The following is a 21076-nucleotide window of genomic DNA, read 5'->3' as shown; positions in this document are numbered from 1 at the left end:
TCAGCACAAAGGTTACAACAGTTTTACTGTAGGTAACTCTAAGCAGACTAAATAGGTGAGAAGGGATTTGAAGAAGCATATGTTTAATGTCACATTTGCAACTTCAAATGTCTTTTGTAGATTGTGACTAACAGATAACTTCAATGCCTTCTTCCTCTTTCCCCACGGGAACTAATCTTGGTTCATGTCAAGCAGAGAGAACAGAAAGGTTTAATCAGAAATTTCATTCCTTTTTCTGTTATTTTTCTCATTTATGATTATAATTCAGAAAGTTTAACTGTATGAAGCCAGTATTTTTAATGATAATCTGTTGGAAAACAGATGGGGTCTGTGTCGGTTAGCTAGAGATGTAGCTGTGATGAATTAAGATGGACTTCAGACACTTTTTGCCTCAGAGAAAAGAGTGTTTCTAACAAGTCCAGCTGCTATCTCAGTGCAGGAGACTGGGCAGCATGACAAGTCCTGGGCTCGACAGCCGGGGTGCAGGGGTGTTGTGGTCTCCGCACCTCTCATTCACAGGGCTGGTAGACAGAAGAACATCCCTCACCTATATCCAAGTGCAACCATACATAAGCAGCGTAAGAGAAGCCTTGGAAGTGTTACTCGCGTGGCACACCTTCCCGTTGGCATCCTTAAACACGTACAATTTTGAAAATGACGTTGCATGGTAAAGGGGCTGCAGTGGTTCATTAGCCCTGGGATTGCTGCGTAAGACCCAGCTGTTTACTGTGAAATCTGTGGTCCCTTTGCTCCTTTTTCTGTCACTCAAACACAGAAGCACCGAAGGTGATTTCATTAAGAGGTGTGAAAATATCCCAGGCTCTCGCAGAGCTGTGGGCTCCAAATAGAAATCAATACCACCATTCCAGGCTCTGCTGCGATCAGAGGAAAGAACAGGTCTCTCTTGTTTAGCCCACCAGCAAAATTGATGAGATGTCTTCACCTATATGCCCTGAGATTTTTCTTTCCTTTTTTTGTGGTCAATTATGAGCCCTCTCCTGATTACCTGAGCTGAAAACAGAAGAAACAAAACATAAAAAGAAACCAACTCCACAAATTAACTACTTCCTTACACTTTGAACAGAAAAACACCCAAGAACTTCCTGTCTCTCTGTGAAAGCTTAGATCCTCCCTCTCCCAGCCCCATCCTAGGCCCTGGGAATCCAGTCTCCCTGTCCGCAGCCCTCTCTCCTCCGGTGCTTGGAACACACCTGTGTTCTGCAGGCCTGAGCTGCTAGCTCTCAGCCCACTCAAGCTCCAGTGATCCAATACCCATGAGTCGTCTCGAAGAAGCCATTCTGCTAATGGCTCCGTGTGCTCAGGGCTGTCCTTCATGCTTTTCAAGGGCAAGCTCCACCCCCCCCACCATGTGCTCTCTTACTCCAGCTGATGTTTTCACCTGTCAGGTTGGACTACTCAAACCTTTGCCTTCTTTCTTGAAATTCATTCTTCATGCTTTGTGTTCCATTCATCTGTAACTTCAGGTAGTGAAACTGGTATGAAATAACTGATTAAAAAATGATGGGTAAATAGAAAAGCAATTTATCAGAGGTCCTGATAGTTATTATTGTTAGAAGAAGTCATTAGTAGTAGTAGTAATGATGACCTTGGCTGTCATTTTCTCCAAGGAGTTGGGCATTTTGCAGATCACTCACGGGTCCAAGTGTGGAAACTCAGCCCTGAGACCTGAGCACACAGGCATGGCAGAGCCAGAAGGCACTCCCAACATGACTCAGCTTTACAACTAGAACTCGGTCACCCTCACACCTTCTGGAGTCACTAAGCACAACCTGGCTGACGACTTCCACACTGTTTACACAGAAAACTCACTATGAGAAACACACAGGCTACACGGAAGGGAAGAACAAGAGATGCGGCAACTCGCACAAAGAAAACAGGCCAGGAATACCTGAACCCAGTGCCCAGATGTGACCCTGTCCTCCTCCAGGGCCTCCACGCTGGCAGCGGCTTCATGGCTGTCCAGCCTGACATCGCTGAGCATGTGTTGACCACGTCAGCATCAAAAAGTACAAGCTTTCCGTTATTACTTCTGTTCCCTTTCCCCTCGGCTCCCACGTAGACCAGGCTGATCAGTAGGTTTCGAGCGACCCTGGCTTTCCATTGCATGGGTCGGGGTTCTCCTCCATGCTTGCCCTTGTGCTGGGCATCTCCTCCAGCCAGCGTGCTAGTGCAAGTGCTTCCCTTAACAAGGCCTGTCCCTGCCATGCGTCACTTCTGAAATGAGCTTCTATTGTCTTTCTTGGGTTTCTGGGGGGTAAATCCTTCGTTCCTCCCAGCACGTCAGATTCCAGTCTCTCCAGTGTCTGCCTGGGATGCAGACAATTTCATAAACATCACTTGTTCCTAAACGTGCAGGGCAAAGCCTCAAGTTCTCAGATGTGTGTCCCTACCAATGATAGATGATTTCTGCCTTCACTTTTCTCTTGGATACAAAAACCAAATCATAAATTGGTCATCTCATCCCCACAGCTGATCTTGTACTGCACAAAACAATCAGGTTAAGTCCTGAGGGCTTGATGACTCATCCCTCAGATACACACGCACTTCCCTACGGTTTTTCACTTTTTAAAATGTTTTAGGGCAGGAGTGAGACTTGAACTCAAGTCCTCCTGTCATGAGGAGGTGTTCTCCTCCGCCCCCACCCCCAGCCGTGCTCTCCAGGCCCCTGAGTTTCACCTCTTTGTGTCCTAACTCAAGGCCTCTTCCAAGGCGAGCTGGCCCATGAGAACATGCTGTCTGAGGACTGCCCACTCCCAGCGTTCGGTGGCCATTTCCAGCCCTTGCTCCAAAATTCACCTGAAATGTTAACAGGGAACCACTTTGCTTCTTTTGTTACATGGTATGCTGTTTCATCTCTTTAAAGAACTCAAATGCCCCTCTACCAAGTGGAACTTGCTTCATTTTCTCCAGTTCTACCTATACTCTAGCCATGTATTTTCATAGTAGCCAAAGTAGGAATTACACATTGGTGAGAATTCTAGAATTCTTACTTATCTCACTCATAAGAAAGGATTTGAAATGTAGTACTTAATGGATCCAATTAGTTGACAGGTTAATTCTCAAACTCCAGTAGGACTACAATCCCAGATGAGCATGTTTAAGGTTCATCTTGTGGCAAGGTACTGGTGGCTCAACCCTCTAAACCTAGCTACACAGGAGGCTTAGGTCTGAGGATCATGGTTTGAAGCCAACCTGGGCAGAAAAGTCCCCATGAGACTGTTATCTACAAGCAACCACTCCCAAACTAGAAGTGGAGCTGTGGCTCCAAGTAGTAGAGCACTGGCCTTGAGCAAAAGAGCTCAGGGACAGCTCCCAGGCTCTGAGTTCAAGCTCCACAACTGACAAAAAAATCCATCATGTGATTTGAAATGACAAAAATTAGGAATAGGATTGGAGTCAGGTGATACATTAACACACAGTTCTGAGAGCTACAATAGAGCAAGACACTGAGGTAGCTGGATAGGAAGTGTACCCTTAAAGGCTCAGGGGCCAAAGCTCTGTGTTCTGTGGGGCACTACAGAGAGCTGCCTGGGTAACAAGGGCACTGGGGTCATCAATGGATGTGCCCAGTGATCAGCTTACACTTGCCCGGACTGTGAGGACTGGGCTGGAGGCCCAGCTGGAGGAAGTAGGTCACTGCGGGTTGATGGTAAAGGACATGTCCTCTCTTCTCTCCTCTCAAGCGAGTGAACTTTGCTCTTCCAGAGGCTTGGCACCATGTCTTTCTGCTTCACCCATGCTAACCCCAAAGCAACAGAGCCAAGTGGATAATCCTCTGTGAACTGAGGCAAAATAAATCCGTTCCAAAGTTTTTTGCCAGTGTGTAATGTCATCACTGTGTAGTGATGACAAAAACTGATGAACACAGTCACCTTGCAGTCATGAGCACGTCTTCCCAACGACTCAGACAGCTTCAAGGAAACATGGAGATGACAGCTTCCCGGGCCATGGGGGGAGGGGAGCTGCAAACGCCCCACCACTGGGAGGGCCTTGACTTCCTGTATCTCAGGGTCCACCAGCGCTCATGCATTTGTCTTTGGGGTAAGTTGAGGTAGTGCCGAGGATTCCTGCCCTGTTCTCTCAGGAGGCAGTCTGTGATCATGGTTAGGAGCTTACTTCTAAGACAGGCTTCTAGGGCTGGGCCCCCGATTTTAGCAGCCCACAAGACCCTGGCAAAGAAGCTTGAGCCTTCAGTAGCACTGTCTACACCACAGAATTCTGTAGGCTGATGAGCACCCTGCCTCTGTATCATTGCTTTGGGAATACGTGAACTAGCGTCTACAGGCAATGTGTTAGAACAATTCTTGCAAAGTTTACAAATAAAAAAATGGAATTGTCCAGGTGACAACTCAGCTAAAATCTACATAAACTTATGAGATAATCCCAACATTCATACTGAATTAGGCCTGTTTCAATCCCCAGTAGCACACCACAATCCTGACTATTCACAAAGGTCCACTGGACCTGGTGGTACATATCTGTAGTTCCAGCTCTTAGAAGATGGAGGGAGGAAGATCACAAATTCCAGGTCACCTTGGCCATGTAGTGAGAGTCTGTCTCAAAACCCAGCAATAATAAAAATGTAAACTGAGGCACCAGTGCCATAGAGCCTGAAAGATAATTCACTGATCGTGAAAGCCTTATCAGAGTCACTTCTTAGATGGCTGAGATGACAGGTATATTATCACCACACTCACCTTGTTGTTAGTTGGTGCTATGTCTCACAATTTATTTTGGTCTAGGTTGGCCCCAAAGTTCAATTTACCTGATCTCAGTTTTCCAATTTTTCCACAGCTGGGATTATAGATATGAGCCACTGTGCCAAGTTTCAGATTATCATTAAAATGTTTTGTTAATACATCTTAAAATGCAAATAAAAGTAACAACTACGTAGATATTACTGTATATATACATATATATGTGTGTGTATATATATGTATATATATATATATATATATATATATATATATATATATATATATATATATATATATAATAAAGAAAAAAAGGCACAGATAGGATGAACACATACCGGTGCTCTGGACAAAATCCAGATGACCATATCTCAAAAACGCTCTAAACCAAGAAGAACTAGAAGCATGGTTCAAGGGGTAGAGGGCTTATGGGAGAATCACCAACACTCATATGAAATGACAAATGATAAAAGATGACACTAAGACCTTAAGTAATAACCGTTCAGATGTGAATAGAACATGACTTTGTAATGTAAAAGGAAGAGAGAAAGCTGCTGAACAAGAAATTCAAGAAATGTGTAGGGAAAATCATGAAAATATACTTACATTTGAGCTGGACATGAAGACACACATTTGTAATCACAGCTACTTGTGAAGGAGACATAAGATACTAGTCTGAGGCTTGTCAGTAAAAGGTATGGGAACTTATGTGAAAAACTACTACCAGCAACAGGGTCTGGAGGAGTGGTCCATGTACGAAAGCACTTGCTTAGCAAGCATTAAGCTATGAGTTCAAACCCTAGTACTGCCAAAAAATATGCACATGTGTATATGTCACTCATCCATTTCACTATTTTATAACTCAACTCATGCTTTTCTGCATTTAAAATTTGCTTGCAAATCCTATGAAAGGTGGTAAACCCCTAAAATATACCATAACATCCCAAATGCATTAACTTTGAGTATGTATTGAGAAGGATATTTTGAAATGTGATGATTGAAACTTGAGATATTCTACTGTAATGTTTTTCCTCTGATACACTTTCATTACATGTTCTTTGCTATTAAAACTTGATGTTAATTTTTCCCCAGTCATTTTTGTTTGTCATATATGCAAGAAGCATTGTGTTCATAGCCTGACTTATGGAATTGTGACCTCTTTGTACAACTATTTAATAACAAGTTTTAAAAGAATGTAATATTCATTTCCCTAGATGTGTATGTGTTTGTGGCCAAAGGCAAGAAAAAAACCTATATAAAAAACTTGTGCAACAACTTGCACCTAGGTAAACTTGTAACTTGAAAAAATATTCTACCTGAGGAAGACAAGATGAGAAAAAGTTCACAAGCCACTTTCCCAATGAAAACATTTAAAAGCAAACTAGCCTTTTCAGTAGGAAAATCAAAATATGAAATAAAATGGTTCAAATTTCTAATTCAAAAGAAGTGTGCAAAAAAGAGAAAATTCTAAATATATGTACCAAGTAAAGAATTAGAGTTTTCAATATATAGAGTATGTGTTTTTACAAATAAAAAACTATCATAGAGTAAATAGCCAAGGGTATGAAAAGTAAACAAGTTTCCAGAAATCCAAAATACACATTCTACGTGAGAATAGTGGAATTGGTTCAATATGCATCGATAAAATAATTCAATAAAACGTGTATCTCAAAGTAGCAATTGATAAAAAGTGAGTAATTAGACCTAGGAAAATGCTACTCTTTAAAGGTGGTCTAGGTAAGAATTGGTATTTATGCTGCAAATTAACTGTCAACAATGAAAACATGCACACAACCGTGCTCTGCCAATTCATTTTCTGAGCTGTATTTTATGGTAATGAAACAGCTGACACACAGTCAATTTATGGACTGTTTTTGTAATACGTTTAGAACTTCACATGTGTATAGGAAAAGAAAAGTCTAGAGTCAACCCAGGTTGAGGTTCTGAGGAGAAACCCATGGTCTGAGAATCTAGAACTAGATATAACCCTCACTCCGGTGGGGAAGAACTTCAGGAATGTTGGGCCAGTCTTACTTTCCACTTTAATTTCAGAAGAAAAACAAAAACATAAAATGAAGGAGGTGCTATACCTTACTGCAAATCCATGAAGGATAAAAATGTGGATCAGAGCTTATGACCAAAACATGTCTTCATGTCTTACTCTCAGATTTGCAGCTCCTGCATTAATTACATAGATTATCAAAATATCTTCAACCACATATTTCAGTGACAAGGGTTGTCAGTGAGTAAAATATCAGACTATAGAAAATATAATTGCTTTTCACATGAATGTAACTTCTCTTGAGGTTTCCTAACAACTGCCATAAATAATTTTTCAAAAACACTTGACATATATAATAAAAAGTTAACCATAGGACCATGGAATCACAAAACAAACATGGAAAAAAGGAGGAACAAAATGTGGTTGTGCTGGTAACTTTACTGCGGACTTGTTTGTGTTGTATTGGATAAACGCCCAAGAGTGGAATTGCTGGGTCATAAAGAAGCTGTATGTTGAGTGTTTTGAGGAACCTCCCTACTGCTTTCCAGAGTGGCTGTACAAGTACAACTCTACTACAACAATGTAGTAGAGTTCCCTTTTGGCCACATTCTCACCAGCATCTGTTATTGTTAGTTTTCTTTATACTGGTCACTCTAACTGCGGTGAGGTAGAATATCAATGTTGTTTGATTTGCATTTTCTTTATGGACAGAGATGTTGAACATTTCTTTATGTGTCTATGGGACATTTTTTTTTACTTCTTCTTCTGAGAAGTCTTTCACAATAAGGCCACGCTAAAACCACCAGCACAACCATGTTCATTGCAGTCTTATTTACCATAGTTAAGATCAGCCCAAATGGCCCTCACTGGATGAACAGAGCAAGAAAGAGTGATATATAATGAGTGATATATATATATACACACAATGGAATTCTACTCTATCAGGAAGACTGATATTGTACCATTTGTAAGGAAATGGAAAGCCTTGAAAAAATGATGTAAGCAAGCCAGACCAGAGAAACAGAGGTTTCATGACTTTACTCATTTGTGGTAGCTAGAATGTGCCTATAAATATACAAGTAAACACAGTAAGTGGTAAGCAATGGGTTACAAATGAATAATGAAAACGCAATAGACTCTATGGAGAGTACAAATTGAGTAATTCTTTAAAAAGACTAAGTCAAAGCCTAAGAAAATAAGTACCAGGAAATAGGTACTTATAAGAGGGAAGGGGAGGGCCAAAGGAGAGGAGTAGAAGAACAAAGGGGAGGGAGGGGGAGAATGCCAGTAGCAATTCATTGTCTATGCCACAGAATTGAGAACTATAAGGGATGGGGTGGGCAGAAGCCAGTGACGATGTTGAGGTGACGACACGGATAAACATGTATTGTGCACATAAACTGCTTTGTCATATGGCAAAAATTTAATATATAACCTAAAACTAGGGAAGGGGTAAGTTGGGAACGGTGGGTGAGAATACTGAAAGGGGTGACATTGATCAAGATGCACTATATTTGTAAACTGCTTTGGTGAATGGCAACTAATGAAAGATAATGAAAATATTTTTTAAACACAGCAGAAGTAGAACATCAAAGATTGTATGATAGAGCAACTAACTAAGCATACTTCAAAATAACGGCTTTGCTTATCTTAACAGATTTAAAAACTTACAAACAAAATTGAAAATATCTGCAGGAAACACAATTGTCGAACAGAAACTTAGGTTTCTGAAAAAAATCAGGTGGGTTTACAAATAAAAGTCACAAAATCTTAAATTAGAAACTCCATGTATAGATCTAGCAACAGATTAGAATTAAATGTGTGAAATGTGTCAGAAGTATTCATCCAGTGCTGAGAGAGGGGGCAAGGGGGCGAGGGAGAGAGAGAGAGAGAGAGAGAGAGAGAGAGAGAGAGAGAGAGAGAGAGAGAGAGAGAGAGAGAGGTATAAAAGTTAAAAGACAGGTTAGATGAGATGGTAAAATGGTCATATTACCATATTTCCCAAAAGAGAAAAAACAATGGAGAGTCCACAGAGTTTAAAGTGATAATGACTGAGAGCTTTCAAAACTATGAGAAAAGGGAAAATCTTTAAAACTTTTAGAGGAAAGAAAAGGCAATTTACTCCAGGAACCAGTAATTAGACAGATCCCAAGTTCATTGGACTCAAAAGACATTGTAAATGAACATTGTGAATCTGAAAGAAAGCAGATACCAACCTGGGCTTCCATCTTTTTCATAAATGGTAGCAATGTGAAGACAATTTGATTCAAAAGCTAAGATTAATTTGTCAAAGTCTTTTTCTGCTCTGGAAAGTTTTTCAGGATGCAGCTCAGGCAGAGACAAGTGACATCAGGAGCCCAATTACAGATGCAGAAAAGGAATGAGGGACACATACGTAAGTAAGCCCAAAATGAACACAGTCTGAATAAAATAATGACAGGCAAACAAAACTGCATAAAATATAGACAAGGTAATTAAAAATGCAAAGTCTATAATTTCCTGGATCAACACTAGTAAAGCAGGGAAAGAAGGTAAAAATTAACAATATAGATATATAGCTATAGACATAGAAATGGATATAGATAGATGTAGGAGAAATAGATCAAAAGTGAGGGAAAAGTAGAAAAAAACAGACATAATACAAAGTAGAAACAAATACAAAGGATTAAATACCATGATTGATCCCAACGCAAGGGCATGAATGCAAATCCGTTGAGCACACCACTGAGAAGCAATGACCAAAAGATGGGACTAGAGCAACAAAAATCTACTAGACAGTGTTCTTAATACCTAACTGGAAAACATGACATGGAAATGTTGGAAGTAGATTTCACAATCATCATAAAAGTCCAAACTCAAAAGAGAAACGATGTGGCAATCCCTATAAGCTTTAAAAAAATCCTTAAGAAAAAAATATTATATATAAACTGAGGTATTTCAAATCTGTGCAAAAGCCAATTCACTGAGGAGATGATATAAGATTTTTAAATGTGGAAAACGTTGTTTTTGAATCAATAAATGACTTTTGGAATATTGGAGGAAATAATCCTATAATCATAAAATAGATTTCATCACTAACCAAACTAAAAATGGCTATTAATTAATAAAACAATGATTACAGAAATGATTTTGATGTGCTGATGCGAACGCAGGACGTACAAGGAATGGTTTAGTCTTCAACCCGTGTGCTGAGAGGGGGAAACACTCAGCCTCCCTCGGCAGCATCTCCTTTGTTGGTTTACTTTTTTTAGGTATTCATGTTGGGATAACTTGGATCCGTCTCTGGAGTAAAAACATAAACTGAGTTCCTGCTTCACAGATACCCTAAAAATCAAAATGTAAGTGAAGATGGTGGTTAGCATATGACAGCAAGTGAATATAATTTGGGTCAGGGCAGATTTGCTCAAACACAAAACAAAGAGGTGACACTGTTCAAGGATATTGTGTATTAAAATAAACAGCTTTGGTAAAGAGCTGTACAACTACTTAAAGACACTAATATAACAAAAACTGTAAAAACTACATAATAAAGACAAAAACAAATGAAGTGCACCCTGTTAAAATGAGAACGTCCTAATCTTCAGAGAAAGCATGAAGAGAGGGAAAAGATAAACTCTGCATTGTAAGAAGGTTTGATCAACACTGAGACACCATAGACCACCAACGGCTAGAACACACACATTCAAAGTTAACTCACAGGACAGAGCAGATGCAGCCTGGTGAGAGCAGCCTAAACCCTGAGCAAATGAACCTTAAGAATTTCCCCAGGACATGCAATACAAGCCATTTTATCTTCTTAATAAAACCATCTCTGATCTTAAGCAGCCAAGAGAGCAAGGGAAAAAAATGTCCGGCTGATAGCCCTAAGCTTTTGTGCAAATGTGGAACAATGAGACCCTCATCCTCTGCTGTCTGTCTGTTGTGACAGACGGATGCTTGGTGCTGCTCAGTGTTGCTCAGTGCAGAAGAATTTTGACACTGGCTGTGGGATAGGGTTTGGAGACCAGAAGCCCCTGAGAAACCTCTCCAAGGAGCTGGTAGGACCATGTGAAAAATACTTGATGCACATGTCTATTAAGGAAATGCACAGGCCACGTGCTCAGTGTCCAGTGTTTCCCTTAAGGGACTGTGAAAAGGTGCAGATAGAACCTAGCCTAAGAAGGCTTTTGAATCAGAACTGAGATTAACGTGGCTCCGACGCCTATGGAGGAGGCCGCACAGTTCTGCTCAGCGAGGCCTGAAGGAGGCTCAGAATGAAATGCACCTAGTCCTGTGACTCAAAACTGCACCTTGCAAGATTCTCATACTACCTTTCTTTCAAAGGACAGACTATTCAAAAGACAAGGAGCCAAGATTTGATTTTTCTATCAAAGAATTAGTGAAGACCATGTTTTATATTAAATCCCTATGATTTTAAATTTTTGTGTTTATTCAATCATAAACCAGGATAAAGTAATACCATATTCACTGCAGCATTATTTACTAAAGCAATGGTATGGAATCAGTCTAGATGCTCTTCAATGGATGAATGGATAAAAAGTTAGATAGATAGACAGGCAGACAGATAGATTGGATTTACTCATTTATTAGAAAGAATGATACTGTACCATTTGTAAAGAAATGGAAAGACTTGGAAAAGTTATGTTACATGAGTAAAAGTCTACAGAGACAAAGGATGCATGTTTTCCCTTAAGGTAGAAACTAGATTCAGTTTACAAAGTCATAAGGAAATAAGTTGGGTGGTATGCAAGCATATAAACATGCTAACTGAAATAAAGGAGATCTTAAATTCTTCAGAAAGCCAAAATCAATGTCCAGCAAAATAAAACACTAGGAAGCAGCTACTCAAAAGAGGTGGGGTCAAGGGTTAGCCAAACAGGGTCAACAAATGAAGAGAAGAGGGGGAAAAATGCAGTTAAGAATCCAATGTATATCCTACAAAATTAAGAAGAGTGAGGGAAGAAGTAGGTAGGGGAAGGATGGGTGAGAGTGTTGATGAAGATATATTGTAGACATAACCTGCCTTGTTAAAGGCAACTCCTTAAGTACAACTACTTAAAGGTAACAATAATAATAATAGGAAAAAGAATTCATTTAGAAGTTATGCTTACTACAGTTCTGAGGTTCTCATCTGATATAGATCAGTATAATTTGTAACAAATGAGATAATTTAATCAGAAAAAATAAAAGAGGCCCTTGACAAATGGATATTGAATTTTAATATTCATTTAATTTACATAGACATTAAAAAGAGAATAAATGATTCTTACTGTTCAGTTTTAGGAAAAGACCAACAATAAATGTATGTAGATGTAAACATAAGCATTTTTAACATTCCCTTATCATGCACCCCAATTGAGAGCAATTAAACAGGGAGATCAGCATATTGGAAATCTCTCAACCTGAGAAGTAAAATAAGCCCCAGAATATGTATGCCTGTCTTCTCCTTTGCCATATTTACCTAACTAAATAATTAAATCTTCCTCTCCTCAGCCTTTTCACAATCCCACCATACAGCTATGTTCTTCTCAGACAGCCAGACTGCTGGCCCAGGTTGGGGAACAGGTAGCAGTGCATGTTGGATGATTTTATGTGGTGCCTTGACCAGGCCACTGGGAACATCTGAAGTTCTGGGCTAACACTACTGCAGGTGTAACAGGGATAAGATTCACCCCAGAATCAGTAGACCATGCACAGATGACTGCTTCTCCCTACGTGAGAGACCTGAGAGGAGGAAATGGCTGGGTTGGATGGATGGCTCAAGGCAGGACTGGAGTCCTCTGCCTTTGTATGCAAAGGAGTCTGGCACCTCAGGAACTGAAAGGCACTATTGGCTCTTGCTACCCAGCCTGTGGTTTGCCTGCAGGCCGTGGGGCCTCTGAGCTTCTCGAACTGGGCAGTACAATTTTGTGAATCAGTTCCTTGTGATGCAGTTTCCTGTAGATGGACGGATAATCTCCCACTTAATGTGAATCTCGGCTGACACAGATGGCACCAGGGCCTTTGGGATCCACCACTATGTATTTATTCTGCACATCTGTTGCCTCTGAAACAGCCTGACAGCCCTTCAGCCTCCTGGTGTGTGAGTGGAATCCACTTCCTCCAGCTGGCACATTACTTCCTGTGTTTTCCTTGCCCTCTACCTTACATCCTCTGTAGCCAGGCCCCTGGCATCATTTACCCCAAATGTCCACATCTTCATATAAATGGATAAAAGTATGGAAATTATGGCCAGAAGATTCATGGAATATTTACCAAGTTGTTACTATATGATCTGTAACATGCTGGAAAATTTAACACAGATAGTCTCAAATAACTCAAAATATTAAACCTACTACATACGCTGCTACCATTTGCATTTTTTTGCCAGTCCTGGGGCTTGTACTTGGGACCTTGGCATTGTCCCTGAGCTGCTTTTGTTCAAGGCTAGCATTCTACCACTTGAGCCACAGTGCCACACCTGGCTTTTTCTGTGTATGTGGTACTGAGGAATCGAACCCAGGACATCATGCATGTGAGGCAAGCACTCCACCACTGAGCCACCTTCCCTACCATTTCCATTTTTAAAGGTAAAGAAAGACTTTGAGTGACTGGGAAATTGTGTCATCACATACAAAACAATGTAAAAAAGCTGGAGTTTGATTGCAGATAATCTCATATACTTGAACCCACACACCTAAATGCTATGTTTGTACAGTTCTGTAGCACTTAACATAAAGGCATAACAGATAGGGTAATAAGCAAGGGAAATATTGCTCACTGTTCCCTTGGGTTACACATTAATCTTTCTTCCTATTCAGTTCCTGGTGGGGATGGAGGCTACTGAGGTCTGATGAGGGAGAGGATTTCTCACAGTTCTTGAGACTAAAATAGGCCAGAGAAGCCTTCATGAACAAAGAGACACAAAGGTCTTGTAATCATAACTGATGTCCTCATAGCAAGGGGGGACTTCCTGTGTGACACACTGAGAGAAGACCGAGGATGGATTCATCATGGCGGCTCACATGTGCAATCCAGATGCTTAGGAGGTGGTATGCTGGAGGATCTTGATTTAAGACTAGCTAGAGAAAGTTAGTTAGATGTGATTGCAATGAGTAAGCCAAGTATGATGTTTCATGCCTGTCATCCTAGCAATGTGGGAAGTATAAATAGGAGGATGGAAGTCCTTGGCTGGGCTCTGGGACAAACATTAGACTCTCTATTTGAAAAAAATCCCTTTTGTTTACAAAAAGGCATTGGAGGCATGGTTCAAATGATAGATTCCACCCAGAAAGCACAAGTTCCTGAATCTGAATTTCAGTATGAGGGGGTGGGTTAGAAATGAACCAGGAGCTTTGGCAGGGCTCTAGTCTCAGAAACTAGAGGGTACGAGATGGACAGCTGACAATGATGTGGGCACAGGTAAACATGAGGCCAGACAACCCGACTCCCAGATGCTGAGCCCCTGGGCATCACCGTGCTAGAGGTCAGACCACAGGGACCAGGGGCATGCAGCCAGGAGGACCGCTGGCCTGGAGCACCTGGAATGGGGGGCCTTGGATTGGCAAGCAGAAGCATGTGCAGAGATGAGGAGTACAAAGGAAAGCTCACTGAATCTTAAATCCAACCTTTAAAAACAGACAATTCACCAGGTAAGATTAAGGTTTCTATTGCCAAGAAAAAACCATGAGCTCAGAGGCAATAAAATTATTTTAGACAGCAAAGGGAATGACATTTTTCTGTCCCCGAGTTGTGTGTATCTTGTTCCTGTAAGATGTAACCTGACTGTGCTGCTTTTATCCTAACAACATGGATTGTCATAGGAATAAAAGCTGAACACACAGCTCTGATGAGCACGGTTTTGTAGGCTTATTGATATAAATTATTACATTTGCATACATAATCACATTCCTGTAAGAACAAGAATGCAACAGCAGTGATAGTAGTAGATTCTCCATCTTCCCCCCCCCAAGAAAGATAAACAGAAGAGAGAGGGGACAACCATTAGTATAGAAAATATAATGTTGTATTTATTACCCATATAGTGAGCATCATAAAAGCATGAATATTTACCAAGCAGTTATCAGTGCTTCAAAGAGTGGGAATTCAAGGAGTGGTGAAGGATTTAAATATTTTTCTTCATGTATCTCTGTATTTTCAGACTCCTCAAAAGCATTGCACTCCCTTTTAGACAGCCAAGCACACAGAGAGCCTGCTCTGATGGATGAGACAGAGGCAGCCTCTGCTTCTGTGTCCCATCATTATTGCTTAATCAGTCTTCATTGAATGCTTTTCAATATTAAAGAGCTTCAAATCTCAGAGCATTAATATTCTGAGGATAAAAGATGGTATAAGATCATCTAAAATGACACAGTCTAGAAGGAGTGATATTCGTTGGTGGAGGAAGACCTTTGTACAGAGTTGGTTGCTGACATGGAGGAAGGGCGGGAGAGAGTGGAGGATACCGAGATTAATGATGCTTGTGGAGAGAAGGGACAGAGCGTCCCCAAGAGCTGCAGGACTGTCAGCCTGAGGGGAGCGGGAGGTTGAAATATCTGCAGGTGGTCCCAAGGCCAGGGAGCTCCATCTGGGAAGAGTGGAGTGGCCGGGGAGTGTGAAAAGGAGGAGTCCAGAAGACAGGGCTATGGGCAGAGAGGATCATGGGAGCAGGGGTCCACATATTCAGTCCTCCAGCTGAGCCTCTGAAATTCCTGCAGTAAACACGGTTGCCATTTTAAGGTAGATTTTCATAGCAACTCAAGGAATGACTCTTTTGTGCTGTGATGAAAAGTGTGGAATTAAAATGCTACTGTCCATTAACAAGTGTGATCGGAAGCTATCTTACCTTCCCTTTCCTGCTTGTCAGCCACCATGTCAAAGCTGAGTGTCGGCTAGGGATGTGGTATGTCCCTCCAAAAGCAAAGAGAGTGATTATCTTGCCTTTAGTGACGTGAACCTCACCAATTCCTAGTGGACACCGTCACAGATAATGGAAGGAAATATATATATATATATATATATATATATATATATATGTATGTATATACATACATATATATATACACATACGCACATATGTATGTATATACATATATATATACATATATAATAAAAATATAAGCTTAATAAGTGCTGGATGCCATAAGAGAATTTTCCTTTTAGAAACAAGGGCTTGACTTACTGTACAGTTTTTTTGTGTATGTATATCCTCTTTTACTTTAAAATAAAGATGTTTGCTCATCCTAAACTCCCAATGAATGAGATGTCTACCTTGAGAAGAGATTTGTTAGTTTATTTGAATCTCAGTAAATCTGGCTTGCAGAATTCCTCCTTTATAGTGAGTTTTCAATAAATAATGGTTGAAATGCTAACATGCTCAAATTAATGCACGGAAATTGGATTCTGGTCATTTCATTTCTGTTTATTGTTCCATGCCATTCTGCTGTTAGTGTAGTTCACCTCTTGTACATGTTCTGTGGGCCTCTGTTGTAAGATTATGACTTCAAATTGAATTTATAATGATCTGGCTCTGTCTGTGTGGTGGACAGGAGCTCCAAGTCCCTACTGAACAATCCAAAATGTTCTGAGAAGTTCTTATTCACTGCTGGGGATTGTGTCAAATAGCAATAGTTCATGAGCATTTGTTTTATTTTATTTTATTTTATTTATTTTTATTGTGAGAATACCATACAGACGGGTTACAATTACATGGGAAAATAATGAGTACATTTCTTATCAAGCATTGTTGCCTCCTCTTTGCTTCCCCTTCCCCGCCCTTCCCATACTGAGCATTTGTTTTATGTTGAGACTAGGAAACATTCATTCACTATGAAAATAATCTGGAGTTAAACTGAAAAATTCCTCCTAATTTTGCACCATAGAGTAAGAAAAATTAAATGTTCTTGGGAAAGCTCCAGTACACGAAGACATCTTTAGCCATGGACACTCAAGTCCATCTAGACATGGAAACCGATTATAGATGGCAGGAGATTTGCTGCAACAAAGAAGAATATGATGAGGCCAGAGGAGAAGGGCAAAGCCAGTCCTGGGGGAGACGAAGTCGTTCTTGTGAGAGAAGGGAAGAGGGCAGCTCAAAGCCCGGATGGTCAGCTCCCGGAAATGGCCACCTTTCCTACGGGGGGGGGGGGAGTTGATTCAAATTTTAACTAGTGATTCAATGATATTATTTAAATTTTAAAAAGGATCAGTAGTAAGTTTTCAGATCTTTAAAACTGTTTCCTCTATTTTTCTGTATGATAACTATATGTGAAGTAAACAGATTCTTTGAAAGCAAGTAAGAACTTACGTTAACGTGAATGATTAGGAGTTCTGGGAAGCTATAGACGTATTTACATTGCTATGAGAATGTTCATGCACGTGCACACACACACACACACGTGCACACACACGTGCGCACACACACACACACACACACACACACACACACACACACACACACCCCTTCCCCATCTGTTGTGCCTGGAAAGCTACAGGTATGGAGCGTTCTCGAACTCACTGACAGCACAAAGAGGATCCAGGCCCAAACAGCCCTGTAACCCTGAGCCGGGCATCTGACCATGCACACCAGGACAGAGATCAGGCCCAGAACTGGGAAAGTTTGGGAGCTGGAGGGCCGGAAGTTGACCTGAATGCTTAGGCATGCAGAAAGAAACGTCTGTTCTAATGCAGGACTCTTACAGAAATAGTTCTGTGGAGACTTCTGAACTTGGGAAAGGAGTCCCAAAGTGGGCTTCCCTGCGAATCTTGAGGGGATAGTGAGGAGGTTCTGGTGGAAAGTTATGCTTTGCTCTCAAAAGAAACAAAGAAGAATCAGAACAAGATGTCTTCAGAAGAGTGTCCAGAATTGATAAGAAATAACAGTACTATCTTTCCTCCTCCAAGAAAAAAATAGGAACCCATCCACAGAAGCATCTGAACACTAACATAAAACAGATCCCAGATTTCCCAGTGATCAAACTGCTGAGAGAGATGCTATGTGATGGAAAGAAATGTGTTCAAACATTAGTATGTAAGAAACTGTAAAAAGAGATGAAATATGGAATTCCCATATATTTACTTAAAATTAAAATTTGTAATGATAATCTGATTTTTCAAAACTGATTAAAAAATCTATGAAACAGTCACCAACAATCTATATTATTACCTGTCTCTGTCTCAACCCCTCCCCCCACACACAGAGTACACTCAAGCCTAGGCACATTAAAATACTAAGCACAGAAGATGAAAATGCCATCTTAAAAGCACAGAAGGCCATATCAATGAAACAAAACTAATCACTGATTGTAGACATTTCAATAGCAAAACACAAGACAGCAGACAGTCAAACCACATCTACTAAAACTGAGAGAAAACACCTGTCAACTTGAAGTTGTCAGTCAGCAAAATGAGCCTTCAAGGATGAAGAGGGAAAAAAGACATTCTGAGATTAAGTAAACAAAGAGGGATTTTATCTCCACAAGACTTGTTCTGAAGGAAAATCTTAAGTACGTAGCTCAAGAAGAATAAGAAGGATGCAAAAGTAGTCCAAGTGTGAGAAGGACTAGTGATCAAGTAAAGAGGAAATAAAAAGCCTGAATTGTTCTGATCATACTTCCAGGTAGGTTAGTCAGTACCAAAACTAAGCATATGTTTGCAAGACTCTCAAAACCATAACCACTATATGCTGGAAATGAACTTTGTAACTTGGAGAGCTGGGGTGGGGAGAGGAAAAGTGGAAGAAAAATACAAGGGAAGGTTTAACAATGCTGGACAAGAAATGTACTCACTACTTACGAATGCAACTGTAACTCCTCTGTACATCACCTTGACAATAAAATTAAATGAACAAAAACCAACAGCAAAGTACACTTATCCTTCCTGGAGATATTTTCAAAGTACCCTTATCCTTCCTGGAGATATTTTCTTTGCATAATTTTTAACAGACAATAAACCTAAATATGATGATTTAAAAAAAGATTGAGCCAAATAAAACACTGAATATTATCAATAAAGGCTTTAAAAATCCAGGATCAACTCTGCAACTTTGTTGTACATGTTCCATTTTCAACTTACGTGTCAACTTTGGGAAAACATTTTGAGAGCTTCCTCGGTCACACGTGACAAGCTCTCAAACTGAGCAAGGGAGACGCCATGTCCCTTCTCGTGCTCTCGCCACAACCCAGATCTTGTTTAGGTGGTGAATTCACACTGCTCTAAATTTAGGCTACATACCACTAGGAAAGTAAGACTATCATCCAGTTTGAATGTGAGGTAAAACGGCATTACCCTAGCATTGGCCCAGCCAGGCTGCAATACTTCAGAGTATACTTCAGAGTATACAGCAGGGGCTGGTGGGGGAGGGGGACAGAGACTGGGATAGGGGGATGAATAATAAAGTTCACCCAAGAAGAGAGAGCCTTAGTTGTACCAATAAAACAGTCAAGAGAAAGCAATCTGGGAGAAATCATTGTGCATGAGTCTGAGGAGGATCTCCATTCAGTTCACAGGTCTACGTATGTGGCTAAAATATTACAAATGCCCCTCCCCCCACCAGAACTACCTATCATTGAATAACGCTCTAAGTTCAAGAACTGGAGGGAATCACGGAGGTGAGGCTGCAGCCATCAGTCTCAAGGTAAGGCAGGAGCCCATCTATCAGTGAGGGCCTGGGAGTGGGGTCCCGCTGCTGGGCCTGCAAAGGGGCTGTGGTACCTGTGTGTGTGCGCTCAGCACCAGGGACAGCATCCCATTTGGCCTGGGAGCCTGGCGGGGAGCCGTGGGTTTCCGCACCATTAGCACCACCTGTGTTTTCTGAGTACTGTTGTAGCGTCACCTTTGTTGTGCATTCGGAGAAACTGGGACACCTAACAAGGAAGCCCAGCATGAGGTACAATGTGGCAAAAATAACAAGATCATAAGGGTTAAGGGGTGGCTTTGATTCCTCAAAGGGCAGCTGCATGACAGATTATACACGATTAGCTTTTGCTTGGTAAGCATGGGGTGGAGAGGGAATGGTTGTAACCAGGAACAGGGAAGGCAGAAAAAGACCTGTCTAAAGGGCAATCTGTGCAAGGACCAAGTCATGTATGCACAAATGATATCCGGTCACGTTCACAAGCCCCAACATGGTTGTCTACAGTGCCTCTGCCAGCTCACCACCTATATTTTGTTCTTTTCCTTTTTTTCCTCAAGAATCCTATCACAAACAAGGTCCTGCAAAGAATCTTCTACCTGAATACTCAGGATGCACCTGGTGGTTTCTCATTCATTCTTTTGTCCTTTACATTTTGAATTCTATTCCCAAAAGAGGAAAACTGTACCTGATCACTCATCGATTGTTCTTTCCAATTGCAAAATCATATGGACACCAGTTAGGTGATAATCTAATGGATGAATTTAATTGGTTCCACTCTGCATATTATATACTAATCTGACTTAAATCTATCTCTTCCCAAAGTGGCTAGTCCCCCTCACCCAATGCTTTAATCTTATTTTGGGCAGCTACCCATCCATTTTAGTGGGTAGTTGGTTTTCTTTTTTGGTTCTTTAAACAGCAGCCTCTTCCCTTGCCAACACGCCTACTCAAATGTTCCGTCTTTATCTTTCTTGATATTTCTTTGCTGAGGATCCACACCCATGATTGCTACCACCACCTCCGTGAGTGACTAACACCCTTCATTCCACAGACCAGATCTATCTTATCATATCATTCAAAGTTCTGCTCATCATGTGGAGTTGGGACAATTAATTCAAGTGATCTATTTCTTCTTAGAATTACCCAGTGATCTGTCAGGTAATAAAAGACACCGAGGTACTTCAAATCAAAGACTTTCCAGCGTAATTCACTGTCTCTTCTCCACATACACAATCACAGTTGATGCTACAGATTTCAACATCTAGATAACCCAGAGCTCTGTGCCACTGATTATAACCAATGCGGCTGATGGTACTTGTATTAACCCCCTGAGTGCTTTCCAACTGATCAGTCAGTCCATCTTGTCCCAATTTACCCTCCTTCTCATGATCCACAGGTACGTGTATGTTTCAAAAGCAATCATTTTCAAACATAAAATCTTTGTCTTTATTTCAAGATCAAATTCAATTTAGCAGCATCCCAGGCCTTGACACTCATCTTGGATTACCTGGATAACATTCCCAGACACATAAAAGTCTTCATGGCTTTGCAGACAGCCTTAATTTCAGCCCAGTAAATCACTCCCGAATTTCTCCAATGAGAAAGCAAGCAGCATTACTTCTGCCTCTGAGCTTTGTGGTCTGGAACCTGCCTTGCTTCTGTCCCACTGAGGTCTTAAGACCAGCTTTGTACTAACTCTTGAAAGCGTTCCTCAACTACCTAATCTAGTCTTAGTTAAAGGGCTAT

General features: G+C 40.9%; 1 protein-coding gene across 6 annotated transcripts in view; it reads right to left on the bottom strand.

Annotated features, from left to right (window-relative positions):
• Neto1 (neuropilin and tolloid like 1) overlaps nucleotides 1–21076 on the bottom strand; it is a 98373-nt gene that overhangs the window by 39190 nt on the left and 38107 nt on the right. Inside the window, exon 5 of one of the 6 annotated variants that reach the window (XM_070028968.1) lies at nucleotides 10016–10041. The exons of 4 other annotated variants lie outside the window; for them this stretch is intronic. In XM_070028968.1, the coding sequence (XP_069885069.1) occupies nucleotides 10031–10041 (11 nt within the window). In that variant the 3' untranslated portion in view covers nucleotides 10016–10030. Of the gene's footprint in view, nucleotides 1–10015; nucleotides 10042–16411; nucleotides 16829–21076 lie in introns of those variants that run through there. One more of the 6 variants, XM_070028967.1, reaches the window with a different exon arrangement.

This window comes from Dipodomys merriami, unplaced genomic scaffold (assembly GCF_024711535.1).
Source record: "Dipodomys merriami isolate MVZ:Mamm:240054 unplaced genomic scaffold, mDipMer1.0.p SCAF_2, whole genome shotgun sequence".
NCBI classification, from domain to species: domain Eukaryota; kingdom Metazoa; phylum Chordata; class Mammalia; order Rodentia; family Heteromyidae; genus Dipodomys; species Dipodomys merriami.
This window is presented reverse-complemented; position numbering and strand designations above follow the sequence as displayed.